Source organism: Physella acuta, unplaced genomic scaffold (genome assembly GCF_028476545.2).
Source record: "Physella acuta isolate Inbredline_101_S28 unplaced genomic scaffold, ASM2847654v3 ptg001199l, whole genome shotgun sequence".
NCBI classification, from domain to species: Eukaryota; Metazoa; Mollusca; class Gastropoda; family Physidae; genus Physella; species Physella acuta.
The window spans coordinates 282,326-300,089 of NW_026732716.1; the positions used below are offsets into that span (position 1 = coordinate 282,326).

Below are 17,764 nucleotides of genomic sequence, written 5' to 3' on the forward strand. Positions count from 1 at the left end.
CATAATAAAAACTTTACAGAACAACAAGAAAACTTTACTGGTGTGGTCATAGCCTATTCAACCAAGAGAAAGCACGATCAGAAGAGTTTTCTTTGTAGACATTATAGTAAAAAAAACTTTATCAAAATATTTTACTAGAGAGAAATGTGGCCACATAGGAGAAAACTTTACCATCGAGAAAATTACCAGTGTGGGTTATGCTCAGCCAATACAAAGAATACTTTACCAAACACTAAGAAAACTTGACCAAAGTAGTGTGGGCAAATCCACTCTTGACAAAGTTTTATGGACAATAAGAAAACAACTTATGCAGATTAAACTTTACTCAAATAGAGAAGACTTTACCAACAGAGAGAAAACTTTAACAACTAAGGGAAATTCTACCAGCAAAATGAAAACTTTACAAATCAAGAGAAATCATTACCAACCAAGATAAAATCTTACCAGAAAAAAAGAAAACTTTTAAGCAAAGAGAAAACTTTACCAACAGAAAGAAAGCTTTAACCAACAAAAAGAAAACTTTACCAACAAAAAAGAAAACTTTACCAACAAAAAAGAAAACTTCACCAACAAAAAAGAAAACTTTACCAACAAAAATGAAAATTTTAACACGAGAACACTTTACCACCAAAAAAAGAAAACTTTACCAACAAAAAAGAAAACTTCACCAACAAAAAAGAAAACTTCACCAACAATAAAGAAAACTTCACCAACAAAAAACTTTACCGGGGTGGTCTGTGCCAGTTCCGAGTATACAGCCTCACGACATGTGGTGTACAGCTTGAGGAACTCGGAGCTCTCCATCACAGAGTTGGACGGCGACAAAAAGTCGTTGTCCTTGTTATTGTCCATATTGCCACATAGACCCAGGACCTGAAACAAGAGTTAGACGGTGGTGTTAACTTGCTTTAAGAATAAATGAATAAAAACATGTTTTCGTTACAGCGAGAGTTAGACGTTAGTGTAAACTTGCTATAAGAGTGAATGAATAAATACAGTTTTTTGTTATAGTAGATTATGCATAATTTAATATCAAACAATAATGTTTTGCCTTGCATTTAAACTAATTTTAAATGAACAAAGACTTACTTTGCCTCTAAAACTAGTAGTCTTCATCTTCAAGTACAGAGAACCATCACGAAACAGATACATGCGAATTTTTCCGCCATTGATGTCAATAACAAAAGTATTTTTAGCCACTTGCCTGAGATGTAATACAAATCTTTGCTTTATTACCTTTCTCTCAAAACTATGTTAATTACTTCAAACATTAAAACTGTTTTCAATTAAAAGTCAATGACAGTTAAAATCCACGTGTTAGCATTCATTTTTATGTATCTTTTCGAACCTGACTATCAATGGGGCAGGTGAAGTAGAGGTCACCTGTTTCTATGACCTCGGTGGATGGAGGTATACTGTGGTCAGCACTATGCCCAGCTGCCTTTAATTTCCCTTACGTGAATTCAGATATCCATCAAAAATGTATCACAATGTTGAGGTTATGATCTCAGAACAATGTCTTTGTTAATGATACATTGAATATATAATGCAATAAAACAGAACCTACCTAATGTTGATCCTAGGAGAAAAGCCGTTTTCTATTTGCGAGGAAGATTTGGAGACTTCCAGTCTGGACTTGATGCCCTGGTACTCAACATTGACAAAAGACGGAGTGATGTTTTCTCCGTTCTCGTCAGTACTGCTGGACAGTGTCCCAAACACGATCTTTAGGTCTTGACCCTGTGCATATAACGTACTCTTTATGATGAACAAAATTGTTTATAATCCTAACTTCAAGTTATGTAGGGGCCAAATTATTCAACTTTATTTATAACCCTTTTAACGTTTGGGAATTAGACGAGATACACACACGGATAATAAGCCTAACTATAGGATTTGAGAATGTTGGCAAGGATAATCCCGTTGTAAATGATTTAAAAAGGTTAGTGATATGGGCGAGGGTAAACTAAAGTTGTCGATCTAAACTACAAGATTTAGGCAAGATTAAAAGTAAGGCTTGCATGTATACTTAATAATAGGATCTAAGTACCCAGATGACTACATTGTTCAACAACTTCAGCGATTTACTACCAAGGCGAGTATAGATATACATCGTTCTAGCATAGAACAATACCTCAGCTAACATAAGCTCCACGCAAGTTTTACTGGAGCTAATTTAAGATTTCCTAAGCAAACAGCTTACCTGAGCTAACGTGAGCTCCCCGCAAGTGTTCTCAGCTTACCTGAGCTAACGTGAGCTCCCCGCAAGTGTTCTCAGCTTACCTGAGCTAAGGTGAGCTCCCCACAAGAGTTCTCAGCTTACCTGAGTTCTCAGCTTACCTGAGCTAAGGTGAGCTCCCCTAAAGAGTTCTCAGCTTACCTGAGCTAAGGTGAGCTCCCCTAAAGAGTTCTCAGCTTACCTGAGTTCTCAGCTTACCTGAGCTAACGTGAGCTCCCCTAAAGAGTTCTCAGCTTACCTGAGCTAAGGTGAGCTCCAATAAAACTCTCAGCTTACCTGAGCTAAAGTAAGCTCCCCACAAAAGTTCTCAGCTTACCAGAGCTAAAGTGAGCTCCCCGCAAGTTCTGAGCTTACCTGAGCTAAAGTAAGCTCCCCTAAAGAGTTCTCAGCTTACCTGAGCTAAGGTGAGCTCCAATCAAACTCTCAGCTTACCTGAGCTAAAGTAAGCTCCCCACAAGAGTTCTCAGCTTACCAGAGCTAAAGTGAGCTCCCCGCAAGTTCTGAGCTTACCTGAGCTAAAGTAAGCTCCCCACAAGAGTTCTCAGCTTACCAGAGCTAAAGTGAGCTCCCCGCAAGTTCTGAGCTTACCTGAGCTAAAGTAAGTTCCCCACAAGAGTTCTTAGCTTACCTGAGCTAAAGTGAGCTCCCCACAAGAGTTCTCTATCCCGAACATCCGTCCGTCGAACGTCCTGACGTAGCTGCCGCCCAGGACGGTGCAGGTGGACGAGCACCTGTCTGGGCTCTCACTGCACTCCCACAGGCCCAGGTGTCCACATTTGCTGGCATGGAAGGGTGACATACACATAAGGTTTTCATAGACACATATCACTACTGATTGATCAAGTACCATACACATACTGTTTTGATAGACACACACATATGACTACGGATTGATCAAGTACCATACACATAATGTTTTGATAGACAAATACATATGACTACGGATTGATTGAATATGACCTCTATACTTTTTGATATACACGAACACATAACAGCTAATTGATCAAATATCATACACATAATGTTTTGACACATGTATACATCTAACTACTTGGACATTCAAGTGTATCATACTTTCAAACACTGCACGAATACAAAGAAAAATGAGTCTATAGAAATGAAAAGCAGTATGGCCTCATTTCTGTGAAAACAGTGCTCATTAAAATTAATATTGGCAATATGGCAAGCTTGTATAGAGTATTGATGTGACATGTCTGAATACTAGAATACAAATGTTTCTGTAACGCCCTAGCATAAAACTGTGCACTATTCTAACATGCGATTGAAAATTTAAAACACATATTCTCGTGATTTAGTTTTTGAACATAGTTCGTTTGTGCTTTAAACATTCCAACATCATTCCTGAAACTTCCTCAAAGTAGCCTACTTACAGACTACAACAAAATATTGAATTTTGTAGTGTAAAAGTGTGTAATAAATTTAAGAAATTCTTTAATTTGACACATATTAATTCACAGTAATCATTATTATGTATGAAAAACATTACAATATAATATGCACGTGTTTAAATATATTTAAAATTATGTGTGGCCCTTTTTTGTACGGAATTTTATTTCCCATGTGAAGAAATCAGATTTGTTAGTTTTATTCAGCGTAAAACACACTCACTCAATCCAATCCAATTTTTTGGGAACTCACCAGGTTTTACAGTGGTCTCCAGACTCAATGACGTCACCATTGTTGTAGTACCGCCCATCGTCCCCTTTACACTGACAAGCGTCAGGTGCGACACATGTGTTGTTGATCCTAGCTTGACCTTCCGGACACTCACACCCCCCGTACGGCTGAGTACGGCACGAGCTTCTTGTGTAGGAGTAGAGTGAGGCTCCGCAGGTCAGTGGACACTTGTTGACGATCAGACCATTAAACTGGAACGGCTGGTTGCACGTTTTCGCTGAGAGTATATATATATATATATATATATATATATATATATATATATATATATATATATATATATATATATATATATATATATACATATATATAAATTCAGACAAAAATCACGATCGGGGTGATCATCTTGTAGCGTATTAATTCTTCTTCTTCTTCGTTCTTAATTTTAGTGTTGGGAGGATCCCCTACAACACAATTAATGCTATGTGTCAACTGGTTATGCGCCATTGAGGCCATTGCCTCCGATATCAGCCTGCTTTTCTTTTTGGATTTGCTTCCATAGCCTTTGTCCAACCGAGAACAAACTACAAGGCAGCAGTTGTTTGATTTTGAAGTTTTCTCTCTTAGAAGAGTGGCTGTTCCCAGCTAACGAGCCTCATCTGCCAGAGGGCTCAAACTCGAGACTTCTCGGTTTAGCAACCATGAGCTTAACCGACTCGACCACGCCGACCCATTAGCGTATTAATTAATTTACATAAATTGCAGTATAATAATTCCACAATAATGTGTTGCTATACTATAGACTGTGTAACAAAAACCACGTATTAATGTGGTACCAGTCATCTAAGACTTATGACAGTAAAACATGACGACACAAACAGAGTTTGACGTACGACAGAGGGACGAGGTTCTCCAGGCTATAGCCTCCCCTGATATCATGCTGCAGACCTTGTGGTAGGTGGACAGGACATTGCACACGGCCTTGGTGGCAGCCTCCACTCCCCCGGCACTTAAAGACGTGCAGTAGGCTGACCGGCACCTCTCTGTGTAGAAGTCCACGTCCACCTGAACAGGTTGTGGACATTGTATTAAGGTATGCACTCACACGAGGAGGCACATTTATTGTGCAGTTTAATAGTCTGACTAAATGCTGATAAAATGAAAAATAATTTTGTTCCGGGAAAGAAAAAGTAGTAGTTTAGTAACGCAGTGCATTATGGTTGTGATGAAAGATAAGGAAAATTTGAAGCACTCCCATTTAATAAGAAGATATCAGTCAATCACACTATTTAGACACTCAGTGTTGTTTCAGTGTCTTAACCAGACTAAGGTACAGATAATCACACGGGTTTTGTTATGATATAATGTGATGATAAATGTGAAGTACTCACGGACCATGACACAGTGGTTTATTTATGATAAATGAGATGATAAATATGAAGTTCTCAAGAAAGATAGGCACAGTGATTTAGTTATGAAAAAATGTGATGATAAATGTAAAGTGCTCACGAACGAGTAGTACAGTGCAGAGGTTTAATTTTGACAAATGGGATGAAAAATGTGAAGGACTCACAAACGAGTAACAGAGAGGCTTAGTTATAATAAAATGAGAGAATAACTATAAAGTAGGCCTACACACAGACGAATGACAAAGTGGTTTAGTAAAGATAAAATAAGATGATAGTACTCACGGACGAATGGCACCTGTAGAAGACGGTCGTGAGAGCCTGACACGCTTCACTAGCTTTTGCTGTGGCATCGGGTGTGGCACATTTAAAGATTCCTTTGCCGCACTGAGACAGTTACAGGGGTTAATGCGTTATTTGTGTGTTCAAGAATTAGAAACATTAGCACTTTACTCAAGTGATTACAGAAAAAATCAATATAGGTCTACTCAACGATGGGTGCTTAAACAAGATATTTAAAAAATTAAATAATATGCAATCTTTATGGAGCAATTCAGTTGGCTATTGTAATTAAAAAATTAAAACTGCGCATAATATTCTACACTTGTTGTAATATGTAAATATGATTACCAGTACTGAAATTTAAAAATAATGAGATGTAAAAATTCTGAACTTACTGGAAGGTTTGGGTTGCTGTACAGTTCAAAGATTCTCTGAGCTCCCATTGGGGTTAGGAGTCCAAACTCATCTAGAGATGAAATAGTTCTGTAAAAATCTCTTTTGGTGGAATACGATACAGGACATTTTAAACGATACAAATGAGGACGCAATCCCTATGAAAAATAGTGCTGACATCTGAAGATACAGCATCGTTGGTGTAATAAACCCCTTCAGACACCTAGAACCTTCTGTAACACGATAATATTCCACATCGTCACTTAAACAATGTCGGGGGAATTGAAACACGGGAACTCTACTTCAACTGCTCCACTGATCGTAATGTTTGAAAGGGTACTTTACTTTTAATATATATATATATATATATATATATATATATATATATATATATATATATATATATATATATATCCTGATAAAACGCCCCCACTGACTAAATAAAGCGACTGTTACCATCCGAATAGCCATCCATGTCCCCACAGACTCCAGCAATACTGCCCACCAGTATGGAGTTTTTCTTGATGGTCAGCATAAGGGTGCCGTCAGCCTCAGCCCGGATCTCCACACCCAGGGAGATGAAGCTCAGGTAGATGGTCTTCACGTCATGATCCATTTTCCAGATCAAATTACCTGTGGACACACCAAACCGTGGTAATAGCTATACAATCTAATTCTACGACACACAGGCTCAGCTTTACGTTTCATGGAGTCACAAGATTGTGATGATGTGTTGGGGAGTAGGGTGGTTATAGGTTCCTCAACATTAACTTGTATTTATTTTTAAAAATAATTGATGAAAAACAATTGATGCTAATTTTCCTGAGATCTATAATTTAATAAAGGGATATTATGATAAGGAATAAGAAGTATATATGTGGAAAGGGAGTGACAAAATGACTTAAGAGTGTGTAGTTTTTACTCAAGGGAACCCATAACCCATAAAAGAAACAAGCAGTACCATTCTTATCCAAAGCCGTTGGGGTTTTGTCTGGAAGTTTGGCAGCGTCATAGCTGTCTGTTGTTGTACCGTCTGCCACTGTTAATATCGTCCCCTCCAGGGTGTAGGTGTAGGTTGGTTCGCCGTGTAGGATTATTGTGATGATCTGAAAGCATTGTTTGTGTTATATTGCAGTTAATAATAGATTAACACTTTCGCCTGCTTCTAGTTCTAGATTAAGCTATTCCTTTGAATAGAAATTTCAATGTATTTAATGGCCTTATTTTTTATTTGGTGTGATGGCGTGGTCGAATGGTAGAGCTAGATGGAAGTCTCAAGCTCTGATATCGGTTCGAACTTGTGGTTAAATGACGTCCATGAGCCCACCCAACTCTGAGAAATACTAAACTTACTTCGGGAAAGTAAAGGCAGCTGGGCATAGTGCTGACCACACTATCCATTCATAAGTCGAGGTCGAGAAATTTTCTGAATTCTACTAGATCTGCCGCCTAGATGATCGCTAGGTTTAAAGAGGAATTTTTATGTTTCTAGATTCCTTATCTTCTAGATTCTGCTATGCCCTACATCGTTTTGATAGATATACCTAGACCCTGTTCTGCTTTACTGTGTAGAGACGCTTTCTTATGCTCCATATTCCTTCAATTTACAGTGGTGTATTCTAGACCCAATATTGGTACAGATAATAGAGCGATATGCCTCAACCCCCACCTTATAGCACGTATGCTACAATGTATTCTAGACCAAATATTTGCACAGATAATAGAGCGATAAGCCTCATCCCCCCATCCACCTTATAGCACGAGCACTCGTCTAGAGGATCACACTCTGTCACGGTGTAGATGTCGATGGTGGGCGTGACCAGAAGACCAACAGCACACAGCGTGCTGTACTTGAACAGCACATTGTCGAACGTGCGGTAGATGTCATCTCCAGATGTCATGCAGGTGGCGCTGTCCAGGTTGTTGACATACTTGACAGTTTGGGCTGAAAGGTGAAAAAAGTTTATTTTAAACGCTGTTATATGTGTGCTGTTGGTTATATATGTGCTGTTGGTCATATGTGTAATGTTGGTCATATGTGTATTGTTGGACATATGTGTGTTGTTGGTCATATGTGTGCTGTTGGTCATATGTGTAATGTTGGTCATATGTGTGTTGTTGGACATATGTGTAATGTTGGTCATATGTGTGTTGTTGGACATATGTGTAATGTTGGTCATATGTGTGTTGTTGGTCATATGTGTGCTGTTGGTCATATGTGTAATGTTGGTCATATGTGTGTTGTTGGACATATGTGTAATGTTGGTCATATGTGTGTTGTTGGTCATATGTGTGCTGTTGGTCATTGTGGTACCGTGAACTTAAGTAGAGGAGCAGGAAAGTAGCCTGAATATCTGAAATAGTTTTATTTTAAGATGGTCTGACGGAATATTTGTTTTTAATATCTGATTTTAAAGTTTATATTGAACATGCTATATTTGAGGTTTAAAGTTTAGTTAAAATTCAAAATAATCAGTTCATTAAAGTCGTTTACAGAATATGTGTTTGCGTTAATGCTATAAAACATGTTTTTTGTTAACTAAAACAAATTTGAAATATAATAATTTTGGGTTTAAAACAAAAACAAATAATTTGAGCACGGGAAAGTGCCAGGTTTAGTGTTTTTTGTTTGCCTAGTTGGGCTACAATGAACAAATCCATATGCAGTGATGTGTTTGGGGAGGGGAAAACCTACTTGGGCTACAAGGAACACAGCCATATTAAGTGAAGTGTATGTGGAGGTGTGGGGGAACAACCTACTAGGGCTACAAGGAACAAACTCATATGAAGTGATGTGTGTGTGTGAGGGATGAGGGAACCTACTTGGGCTACAAGGAACAAACTCATATGAAGTGGTATGTGTGTGTGAGGGGTGAGGGAACCTACTAGGGCTACAAGGAACACATCCGTATGCGGTGGTCTGGCTGCCCCAGGAACCAGAGAAGCCGTCCACACAGCACCTAGAGATCTCCATAGCAGCCAGGCTAGTCAGGTTACCCTGGCAGTTATTGCCCCTGTAGCAGTACATCAGGCCGCTCTTCAGTGCTGAAATAGAGGAAAGTTGGTTTACAGTAATATCTTGTGGTATTAGTACAGTGGAGTTGCTTTCAGACATTTATCACTGAAAATGGTGGTGGGGGGGGGGGAGACAATTGAAACTTTCGTGGATGGCGCGGGTTTGAATTTCCGGGGGGTCGGATGTTGATTGCTGTATATAAATATATATTCTATACAAATTCGTTCAGATGGGGAGGGGGGAATAGACGGGCGGTAGGCGTGCTTCTCTTCCCCCCCCCTACCCCAACCCACGAAAAATCTGCAGTAGTCTTGTTTACAGTTAAGTTTTGTGTTTACATCAGTGTCCTGAAATAATAATAAGCGTTTGGTTATATTTTTTTTAAAAATTTACTTGCTAGAGCGCACGACTCTTGCCCCAAAACTCTCGAGTGCGGTTCCCGGGCTCGAGTCTGTACAAATTCCACCCAGCCCTAATGGGTACCTGACTCACGTTAGCGCAAGTAAAGGCGGCTTGGAAAAGAACACTGATTTTACATAAATAAATGGACTACTCCATCTACCTTACTGGCCACCGTGTTCTAAAGTGTCACACAAAATTTAAGTAAAACATTTTTTAAAAAAATCACAATTTTGAAAGCTCTTTAAATTATTGTTAATAAAATACAAATGGGTTTATTTCATGTCTTGTATTTATCTACTTACTGTCTAGATTTTCTTCACAGGCCCGTCCAGTGAAAGGACTAGGACAGGCACATTTGGGCAGTGCTGTGTCGTAGGTCTCTGTCTCGACACACTGGCCTCCATTGACACACGGTGGGCTGCACACGGCTGCACAACACACCAAGATGCACTCATTAATGCACAATACTTGTTAGTGGTAATTAAGGTGATTTATGGTAATTTAACGGGCTTTAAGGTAACTTAAGGTGCTTACCATAACTCGAGGAATGTGGTTTAAAATGTATTGACTTTAAAAATAATTGTTTGACGTGTTGAATGATTTTGACTTTGAAAATGTTGTTTTAAACATGGATGTTATTATAGGGCTAAACATATAAGATTATATTTCTTACGTTGGTTGCAGTTTTCGCCAGTCCAACCTTTACAGCAAATTGTCTTTGGGACGCTTTGAGATCTGGATAATAAATGTATTGCTTAAATATTTTCATATTACATAAAAAAATTATATGAAACGTACCATCGATTAAAACACTATTTTAATTAAATAAATGAAGCAAGGTGTTTGAAAACAAACCTCTGGTAGAGGCACATGGCGGTGGGGTTGACAAGGTCCGGCACGTCTGATCCGTCCGCGGCACCCAAGAACGATATCCGGGTGGTCTCAGAGGTCATCGTGATCCACTTGATGATTTCGTTACAGGGGTGAGTCTCCGTCGTGTGCTGGTCTTCGTTGATGGTGCACACGTGTCTGCTCCAGATAAAATAAAACGTCCGGGTTTATCGTTTATGGAATACGGGTCTTTTTCAGAAAACAAACATTTTGGTTTATGGGTATGGGTCTTCATAAAAAAACAAAGAATATGGTTTATCGTTTATTAAATATGAGCGTTCTTCAGAAGAAGAAAAACCATTCTGGTTTATGGCACACGAGTCTCCGTCACAAAGAAGCCATTCTGGCTTTTGTTATTTACATGTCTGCTCTATAAAGCTGGCATTCTGGCCTATGTTATTTGAATGTTTACTACATACAGCAAATATTCTGGCTTGTAAAGTATTTCAAAAATCTTTTCTAATTGGCACTAGATGATTATAATTGATTGCAATTTCAATCAGATGTTAGTGAGATGGTGGCCCCAGACAAAGTTTTGCCTACATTGTTTTTATTATCTAAAAAAAATCTCTCTGTTTCGTACACATCTTTTGGGACTTGTTATTTACCAGATCCAAAACTAATACCCGCTCCCCTGGTTTAAAATATTTAAAATAGGACCACTACCATCATATTATACACAAACTAGCCTTTTAGTAATATATTACATATGCGAGTGTATTATTTTTGCTTATTCATCTTTTTATTCTAGTTACCAGACATTTTGAAAAAAAAAAGTATTCAGAAAATCAATTTTAAATAACACGCGCAAACTTTATATAACTTTATATAACAAATAACACATTACTTTATCGCCTAATAGCTTTATAGAATATGGTTACGGTCCGTTAATCAATTGTTCCTGTAGCAATGGAATATAGTTTACCTCAGTGATTACAAGAACTGAACATTTGACTAAACCGTTCTAGGAGACTGAGAAACATCAATATTTGTAGTGGATATTTTTTATTTCAAAATTTCATACATTTCATTTATATTCTATTACACTTATAATTAGGGTTAGGATTAAGGTACAGATATTATAAACGGTTCAATGTGTGATATGGTCTCTAAACTGTACTGAATGTCAAATTTAAAATTACAATTATAGTTTTAAAAACTGACTTTTACAAAGAATAATTTTCACAGTACTTAGCAATACAGAACATAAATGTTATTGTCATTATTTTAAAAATTATTGAAGTATTTTTATTTGGCGTAAGTTTAAGATCGGTTCTATGAACTTCAGTGCATTTATGAGTAAAAAAAATGTGAAAAAATAATAAATAAAGAAGTTAAAGTATAATTCATCTTTCAATATTTTGGTGAAATTTTTGGCTACTGCAACGACTAGCATACGCAAGGAGAGACTTATGAAAAAGTAACAATAGGGTCTGTGTTTAGGAAACGGTTTTGTATCATTAGGCATTTAATCCAGAACAATTCAAGCTCCTAACTGTTGATCAAATGTTGCAAATATAGTTGCTCACCTTACGAAAGTATTGCAGTTTAGTGTTGTGTACCGTGAACAAGTGTGTCCGTTGAAAGATATTTAAATCCAAGGTTAGATCCGCTTATATAGCTAACAATTGTAAGATGCTGGATCTTACGGATCTTTCGAGAATAGTCTCGGATAGTCCATTAAATATTTTTTAAATAAATGTAGTTATACAAACTTTATTGTGAGATTTGTGTCGGACTTTACTAACAATTGGATTCATTTAATGTTTTAGTATTTTTGAGAACAAAAATAAATAAATAAACAAATAAAACAAATACCAAAAACATTTTTTTCTTCATTCCCCATTTCTCACTGAAAATGTAACTAAACGTGGCATAACCAAGTCATGCGGTAAGAAAAAGTAAAATTTTTATTAACAACTTTCATTGGTAACGTTTTGAGCACAAATTACTCAAAAGGGGTTTTCAGAAAATCGAACACTGATCTTCATTACAACCAATCAATGTTTGCCATGCTAAAGTAAAATTTCAGGCTGTAATTTAGGCTTGATGAAAAAAAAAATTGAAATGTAGCCTTAAACTCTAAAATAAATATTTTTAGGTTCTTTACGTGTGCAACTATTATAGTCCCGGTTTCTTAAAATTTTAAACTTCTGAAATTGTGATTAGGCTTAACATTAAGTTTATGATTTATTTATGTTTTTACATCCACTATGAAGTGAAAAATGGACAAAAAACACTTTGTTTTCTAATGCTACGCTAATTATTGCCAGTGGCTAGATCTAGTTAAAACAAAGCTAATTATTGCAATTGGCTAGATCTAGTTATAATTCCTAGTAATGACAGTGTGATTACAACGCTAATTATCGCCAGTGGCTAGACCAGGTTTTAACGCTAATAAATACCAGAAGTTAGATTTTATTATAATGCCATGTAATGTCTGATAACAGGACTAGTCATGGTATATCGGAGGCCAGATTTGTTATACGGCAGTAAGTTCATCTGTTTTTTAAGACCAAGGCACATGAAGAAGTTTTGAACAGCGTTGTTTTACTCTGTCAATTCCATTACAAAACTAAACAGAACTTACATCCCTAATTAGTAATCTGATTATCTAATTAGTACCACTGGACAGGTCAGCCTGCGGACGTAGACCTACCCGGCATTGGCTGACGTCACGAAGGTCAAAAGCCACAGAGTTATCCCCAGCAGAGTGATGGGTATTCTCCCCTTGTTTGCCATTCTTGGCGACGGCACAAAGCCTCTTGTTCTGATGCTGTCGTTGAGATCTTATCTAGCAGTGTTCAAGACTCGTACACCAAACTTCACAAAAAATACTCAGAAATTCTCACGACTCTCAGAGCTAGAAGCTCTCTAGCCCTCAATACGATACAACTCTCTTTATATACCATCCTAAATTCCTTAAGATACGCCCATTCAAATATCTTTACACAGGCTATAAAGATATCTACTCATCAATACATTACAATCCACCATTTTGAGCTCACCCAGTAAGAAAACCTATATAAGATACTCTCTTGTACGTCCGCTCATGTTATCAGTAGCAATAATTCTAGATTGATAAAAAAAAATTCTCTTTAAGACAGGATTAGTTTCGTAGGCTGATTGATTGAATTTATTGTCACAAGCAGATTGATTAAATTTATTGTCACTTTCAAGAGATTACTGGAGTTATGGCCTTTTTGGCAAATACCAGCTGCCTCTGTTGTTTAACCTGGCCAAAGGTTGGAGCCAATGGGATACACTTCGTCTTCTGCGCAGTATTTTTTTACCACATTCTACAATTTTTTTCATCAGTAAACAATATGTATCTTACTTTTTAACAAAGTTTTTAAACAATAAAATGATAACTATTAAAATTAGGTTTCAACAATCAATTTAGTTATGTGTAACGACAATCACTTTTCGGTAAATACATTAAAAACAGTTTGTTTTGCAACACTGCAATGAGAAATGGTAAATATAAAACATATAAGTATGTATATGGCTGGTCATAGAGTTATGATCTACTGGACGCTCGACACTAGTTATAGGCAAGTCTTCAGTAAGATGGTGTAAATCTCCGTGCTGGAAATTGGCAAGATGAAAGATGGTGTAAATCGGAGCCGGACGTTGTCCCGAAAGACACTTGCCCGAATGCAGTTTGTCTCATTCGGGCAAGTGACCATTCTGGAAAACGTCCTTCAGGCAAATGGCTTTCGGGAATTAGTCGTAGACCCGTGTAAATCACTGTGCTAGCAGTGTTTCTTCCAGACTTTTTTCTCCGGGGGGGCACTTGAAATCTTCGGGGGGGCGGTAAACTTTCTTCGGGGGGGGCGGACACTGTTAAAAGTATATATTTTCTATATAAATTATATAAATTTCATTTCGTTCGGGGGGGGCGGTAAAAAATTTTCGGGGGGGCTTCGCCCCCCCGAAGAGATGCCTGGAAGAAACTCTGTGTGCTAGCACCTGGCAGGATGATGTAGTGGTCGCGTAAGATGGTATTGTCAACATTTAGTATGTGTAGTGGTCGCGTAAGATGGTATTGCCAACATTTAGTATGTGTAGTGATTGCGTAAGATGGTATTGCCAACATTTAGTATGTGTAGTGGTCGCGTAAGATGGTATTGCCAACATTTAGTATGTGTAGTGATTGCGTAAGATGGTATTGTCAACACTTAGTATGTGTAGTGATCGAGTAATATGGTATTGTCAACATTTAGTATGTGCAGTGATCGCGTAAGATGGTATTGTCAACATTTAGTATGTGGAGTGGTCGCGTAAGATGGTATTGTCAACATTTAGTATGTGCAGTGATCGCGAAAGATGGTAATATCATGTTATGTGTATTGACATAATTTGAGTCCATTTTAGAGTTTTTGTCTGCAATAACTTGTATATTGTGCCTTTTATTGGATGTGTGTGCTTGTTTCGTTTGCAGCTGGCACTAAAAGTTTTGTGTAACATTTGCTACCTCGTCTGTCCCCCACCATAGTAAACCAGCTTTGTTCTCCGACGATTTGGGTGTGTGTATGTGTGTGTGTGTGTGATCGTTTGCTACTAGCATTACATATTTCTTGAATTACTCCCCACATCATCCACCAACCCCTTCCCCATAGCCAACCAGCTTTGTCCCCCGATGGTTGGCATGCTACATTTCCAGCTCAAATCCACATTTTTTTTATTATACACTGCCAGATCAAATCCACATTTTTTTTATTATACACTGCCAGATCAAATCCACATTTTTTTTATTATACATTTCCAGCTCAAATCCACATTTTTTTTATTATACACTGCCAGATCAAATCCACATTTTTTTTATTATACACCGCCAGATCAAATCCACATTTTTATTATACACCGCCAGATCAAATCCACATTTTTATTATACACCGCCAGATCAAATCCACATTTTTATTATACACCGCCAGATCAAATCCACATTTTTTATTATACACCCCAGATCAAATCCACATTTTTATTATACACCGCCAGATCAAATCCACATTTTTATTATACACCGCCAGATTAAATCCACATTTTTATTATACACCGCCAGATTAAATCCACATTTTTATTATACACCGCCAGATCAAATACACATTTTTATTATACACCGCCAGATCAAATCCACATTTTTAATACACCGCCAGATCAAATCCACATTTTTATTATACACCGCCAGATCAAATCCACATTTGTATTATACACCGCCAGATCAAATCAATGATACCAATCAGGCGCAGCTGATGTTTTACTAATCAACCAGCTAAAGATATTTTTATGAAGTCTAACATTTGTCTTTAATACGATTATATATTTCAATTTAAATTAATGGGCTCAGGCAAAGAACTCCTATTTCGATTATCTGAATCGTGAAGCAATCGGTTCAAATCCATCACAGCTTTTTACAAACTTGCACTCTGCATTCATCTAAGTCCATTCTACATTCTCTAGTTACTCTATTATTTGTATAAGCTTTCTTTTTCCCCCAACTAGTTACAACCTATTAACATTCTACGTTCTCTAGTTACACTATAATTTGTATAAGCTCTATTTTGTCCCCAATTAGTTACAACCTCTTGACTTTTCTTCTAATTTATTTAATAATCAGCACTGCAGCAAGTTCTGTATCCCTTTATATTGCAATAATTAGCTTCGTCTATTATTAATATCTAGTACATTATTCTATAGACACACAACATCGTCGATGATAATTAATTGACATTTTTATGCTCGCCTTTCACGCACCAACCTGCTCTGACTTTAAGGACAACATTTGTGTAGTTCTACTTTCATGATCTGAACTTTGGGACATCATTTTTGTGTTCTACTTTCACAATCTGACTTTAGGGACAACAAATGTTTAGTTCTACTTTCACGTTCTGACTTTAAGGACAACAATTTTGTTCTACTTTCACGTTCTGACTTTAAGGACAACATTTTTGTGTTCTACTTTGACGATCTGACTATAGGGAGAACATTTTTGTGTTCTACTTTCACGTTCTGACTTTAAGGACAACATTTGCTTAGTTCTACTTTCACGTTCTGACTTTAAGGACAACATTTGCTTAGTTCTACTTTCACAATCTGACTTTAAGGACAACAATTGTTTAGTTCTACTTTCACGTTTTGACTTTAAGGACAACATTTTTGTGTTCTACTTTCACAATCTGACTTTAGGGAGAACATTTTTGTGTTCTACTTTCACAATGTAACTTTAGGGACAACATTTTTGTGTTCTACTTTCACGTTCTGACTTTCAGGACAACATTTTTGTGTTCTACTTTCACGTTCTGACTTTAGGGACAACATTTGTTTAGTTCGACTTTCACAAGCTGACAACATTTGTTTAGTTCAACTCTCATGACCCAACCTTCTCTGACTTAAGATGTTAACACCAGATGACGTCGTGTGTCGCAGCCCAGACACCGTCTGTTACAGTCTGGGCCACCATTTAAATTCTTTTATTTTGAATTTTAAAATGTCAAACGTAATACATCAATCGAAAACTGCATAGCTTGTACATTTGAAAATTTTGTCGCAAATTCTTTTTTTCTACAAAGAACAGTGATGTTATGTCTTTTCTTTTACTTTAAAAGATAACAATACATTCATGCCGGTTATTGTTATCTGACGTCAGCCCCCCCCCCTCCCCCATTCCCCCCAACGATTCTACTTACATTATGGCGCCAATACTTGACTGATTTTTCCTGTGTTAAATTATCAATATTTGCCATTTTGATTTATTATATCGGCTGAGCGACATTTAATCTTTTTAAATGTTAGTTATAGCTCATGCAGCAAGTCGAGTAATTTCCTTTTGGTGAAGTTTAGCTTTTACAACAAAAACTTTACTTAGAGAAATTCAGAGTTTTTTTTAATGCATTTGTAAGACTAGAAAACAAGATATATCTTATTCTCACTGTTAACCTATCTTATTATGGAGATGCTTTTCGTATAATAAAGTACATACGGAGATTTTTTTTTGTTTATTTTGTTAACTTTATAGCTACTGGAACGTTTCAACCGACTCTGATAAACAAGATGAAACTAGATGGCTCCATAGTCTGATAGACGATTGGATAGTTGCGTCATGGAGTTCAATGCGCAAGGCCATCCTGGGCAGCCCAGATGTTGCCCCCCCCCCCTCTCCACACAGATGAATTACAGTGTTTCTTCCAGCCTTTTTTTCTCCGGGTGGGGGGGGGCACTTGAAATTTTCGTTGGGGCGGTAAACTTTTTTCGGGGGGCGGGGGGGGGGGCGGACACTGTTAAAATTATATATTTTCTATATAAATTTCATTTCGTTCGGGGGGGGGCGGTAGCGATGCCTGAAAGATACTCTGATTGCTCAAGGGAGAGGCGTCACCTACAAAACTTGGCATCAGCTTTGTCGCTACTTCTGAAAGGAAACAAGAGTTGGGTTATCCTATCGCCTATTGTGTTCTATTCCTGTTTGATTTATCACAGAATGCTGTCCACACCTAT

The 17,764-nt window shown here is 37.4% G+C and overlaps 1 protein-coding gene across 1 annotated transcript in view; it reads right to left on the reverse strand.

Moving 5' to 3' along the window:
• Positions 1-13,124, reverse strand: part of LOC131957053 (uncharacterized) — a gene marked incomplete at its 3' end in the record, with an annotated part of 64,193 nt that extends 51,069 nt beyond the window's left edge. The window contains exons 1-16 of the mRNA XM_059321755.1: positions 12,927-13,124; positions 10,232-10,405; positions 10,050-10,111; positions 9,679-9,804; positions 8,845-9,003; positions 7,710-7,903; positions 6,920-7,064; positions 6,415-6,591; positions 5,961-6,031; positions 5,569-5,670; positions 4,771-4,942; positions 3,899-4,154; positions 2,868-3,018; positions 1,568-1,740; positions 1,090-1,204; positions 727-873 (exon numbers count right to left, since the gene is read on the reverse strand). Coding sequence (XP_059177738.1) covers positions 727-873; positions 1,090-1,204; positions 1,568-1,740; positions 2,868-3,018; positions 3,899-4,154; positions 4,771-4,942; positions 5,569-5,670; positions 5,961-6,031; positions 6,415-6,591; positions 6,920-7,064; positions 7,710-7,903; positions 8,845-9,003; positions 9,679-9,804; positions 10,050-10,111; positions 10,232-10,405; positions 12,927-13,009 — 2,307 coding nt within the window. The remainder of the gene's footprint in view (positions 1-726; positions 874-1,089; positions 1,205-1,567; positions 1,741-2,867; positions 3,019-3,898; positions 4,155-4,770; positions 4,943-5,568; positions 5,671-5,960; positions 6,032-6,414; positions 6,592-6,919; positions 7,065-7,709; positions 7,904-8,844; positions 9,004-9,678; positions 9,805-10,049; positions 10,112-10,231; positions 10,406-12,926) is intronic.
• Between the last annotated feature and the right edge of the window lie 4,640 nt (positions 13,125-17,764).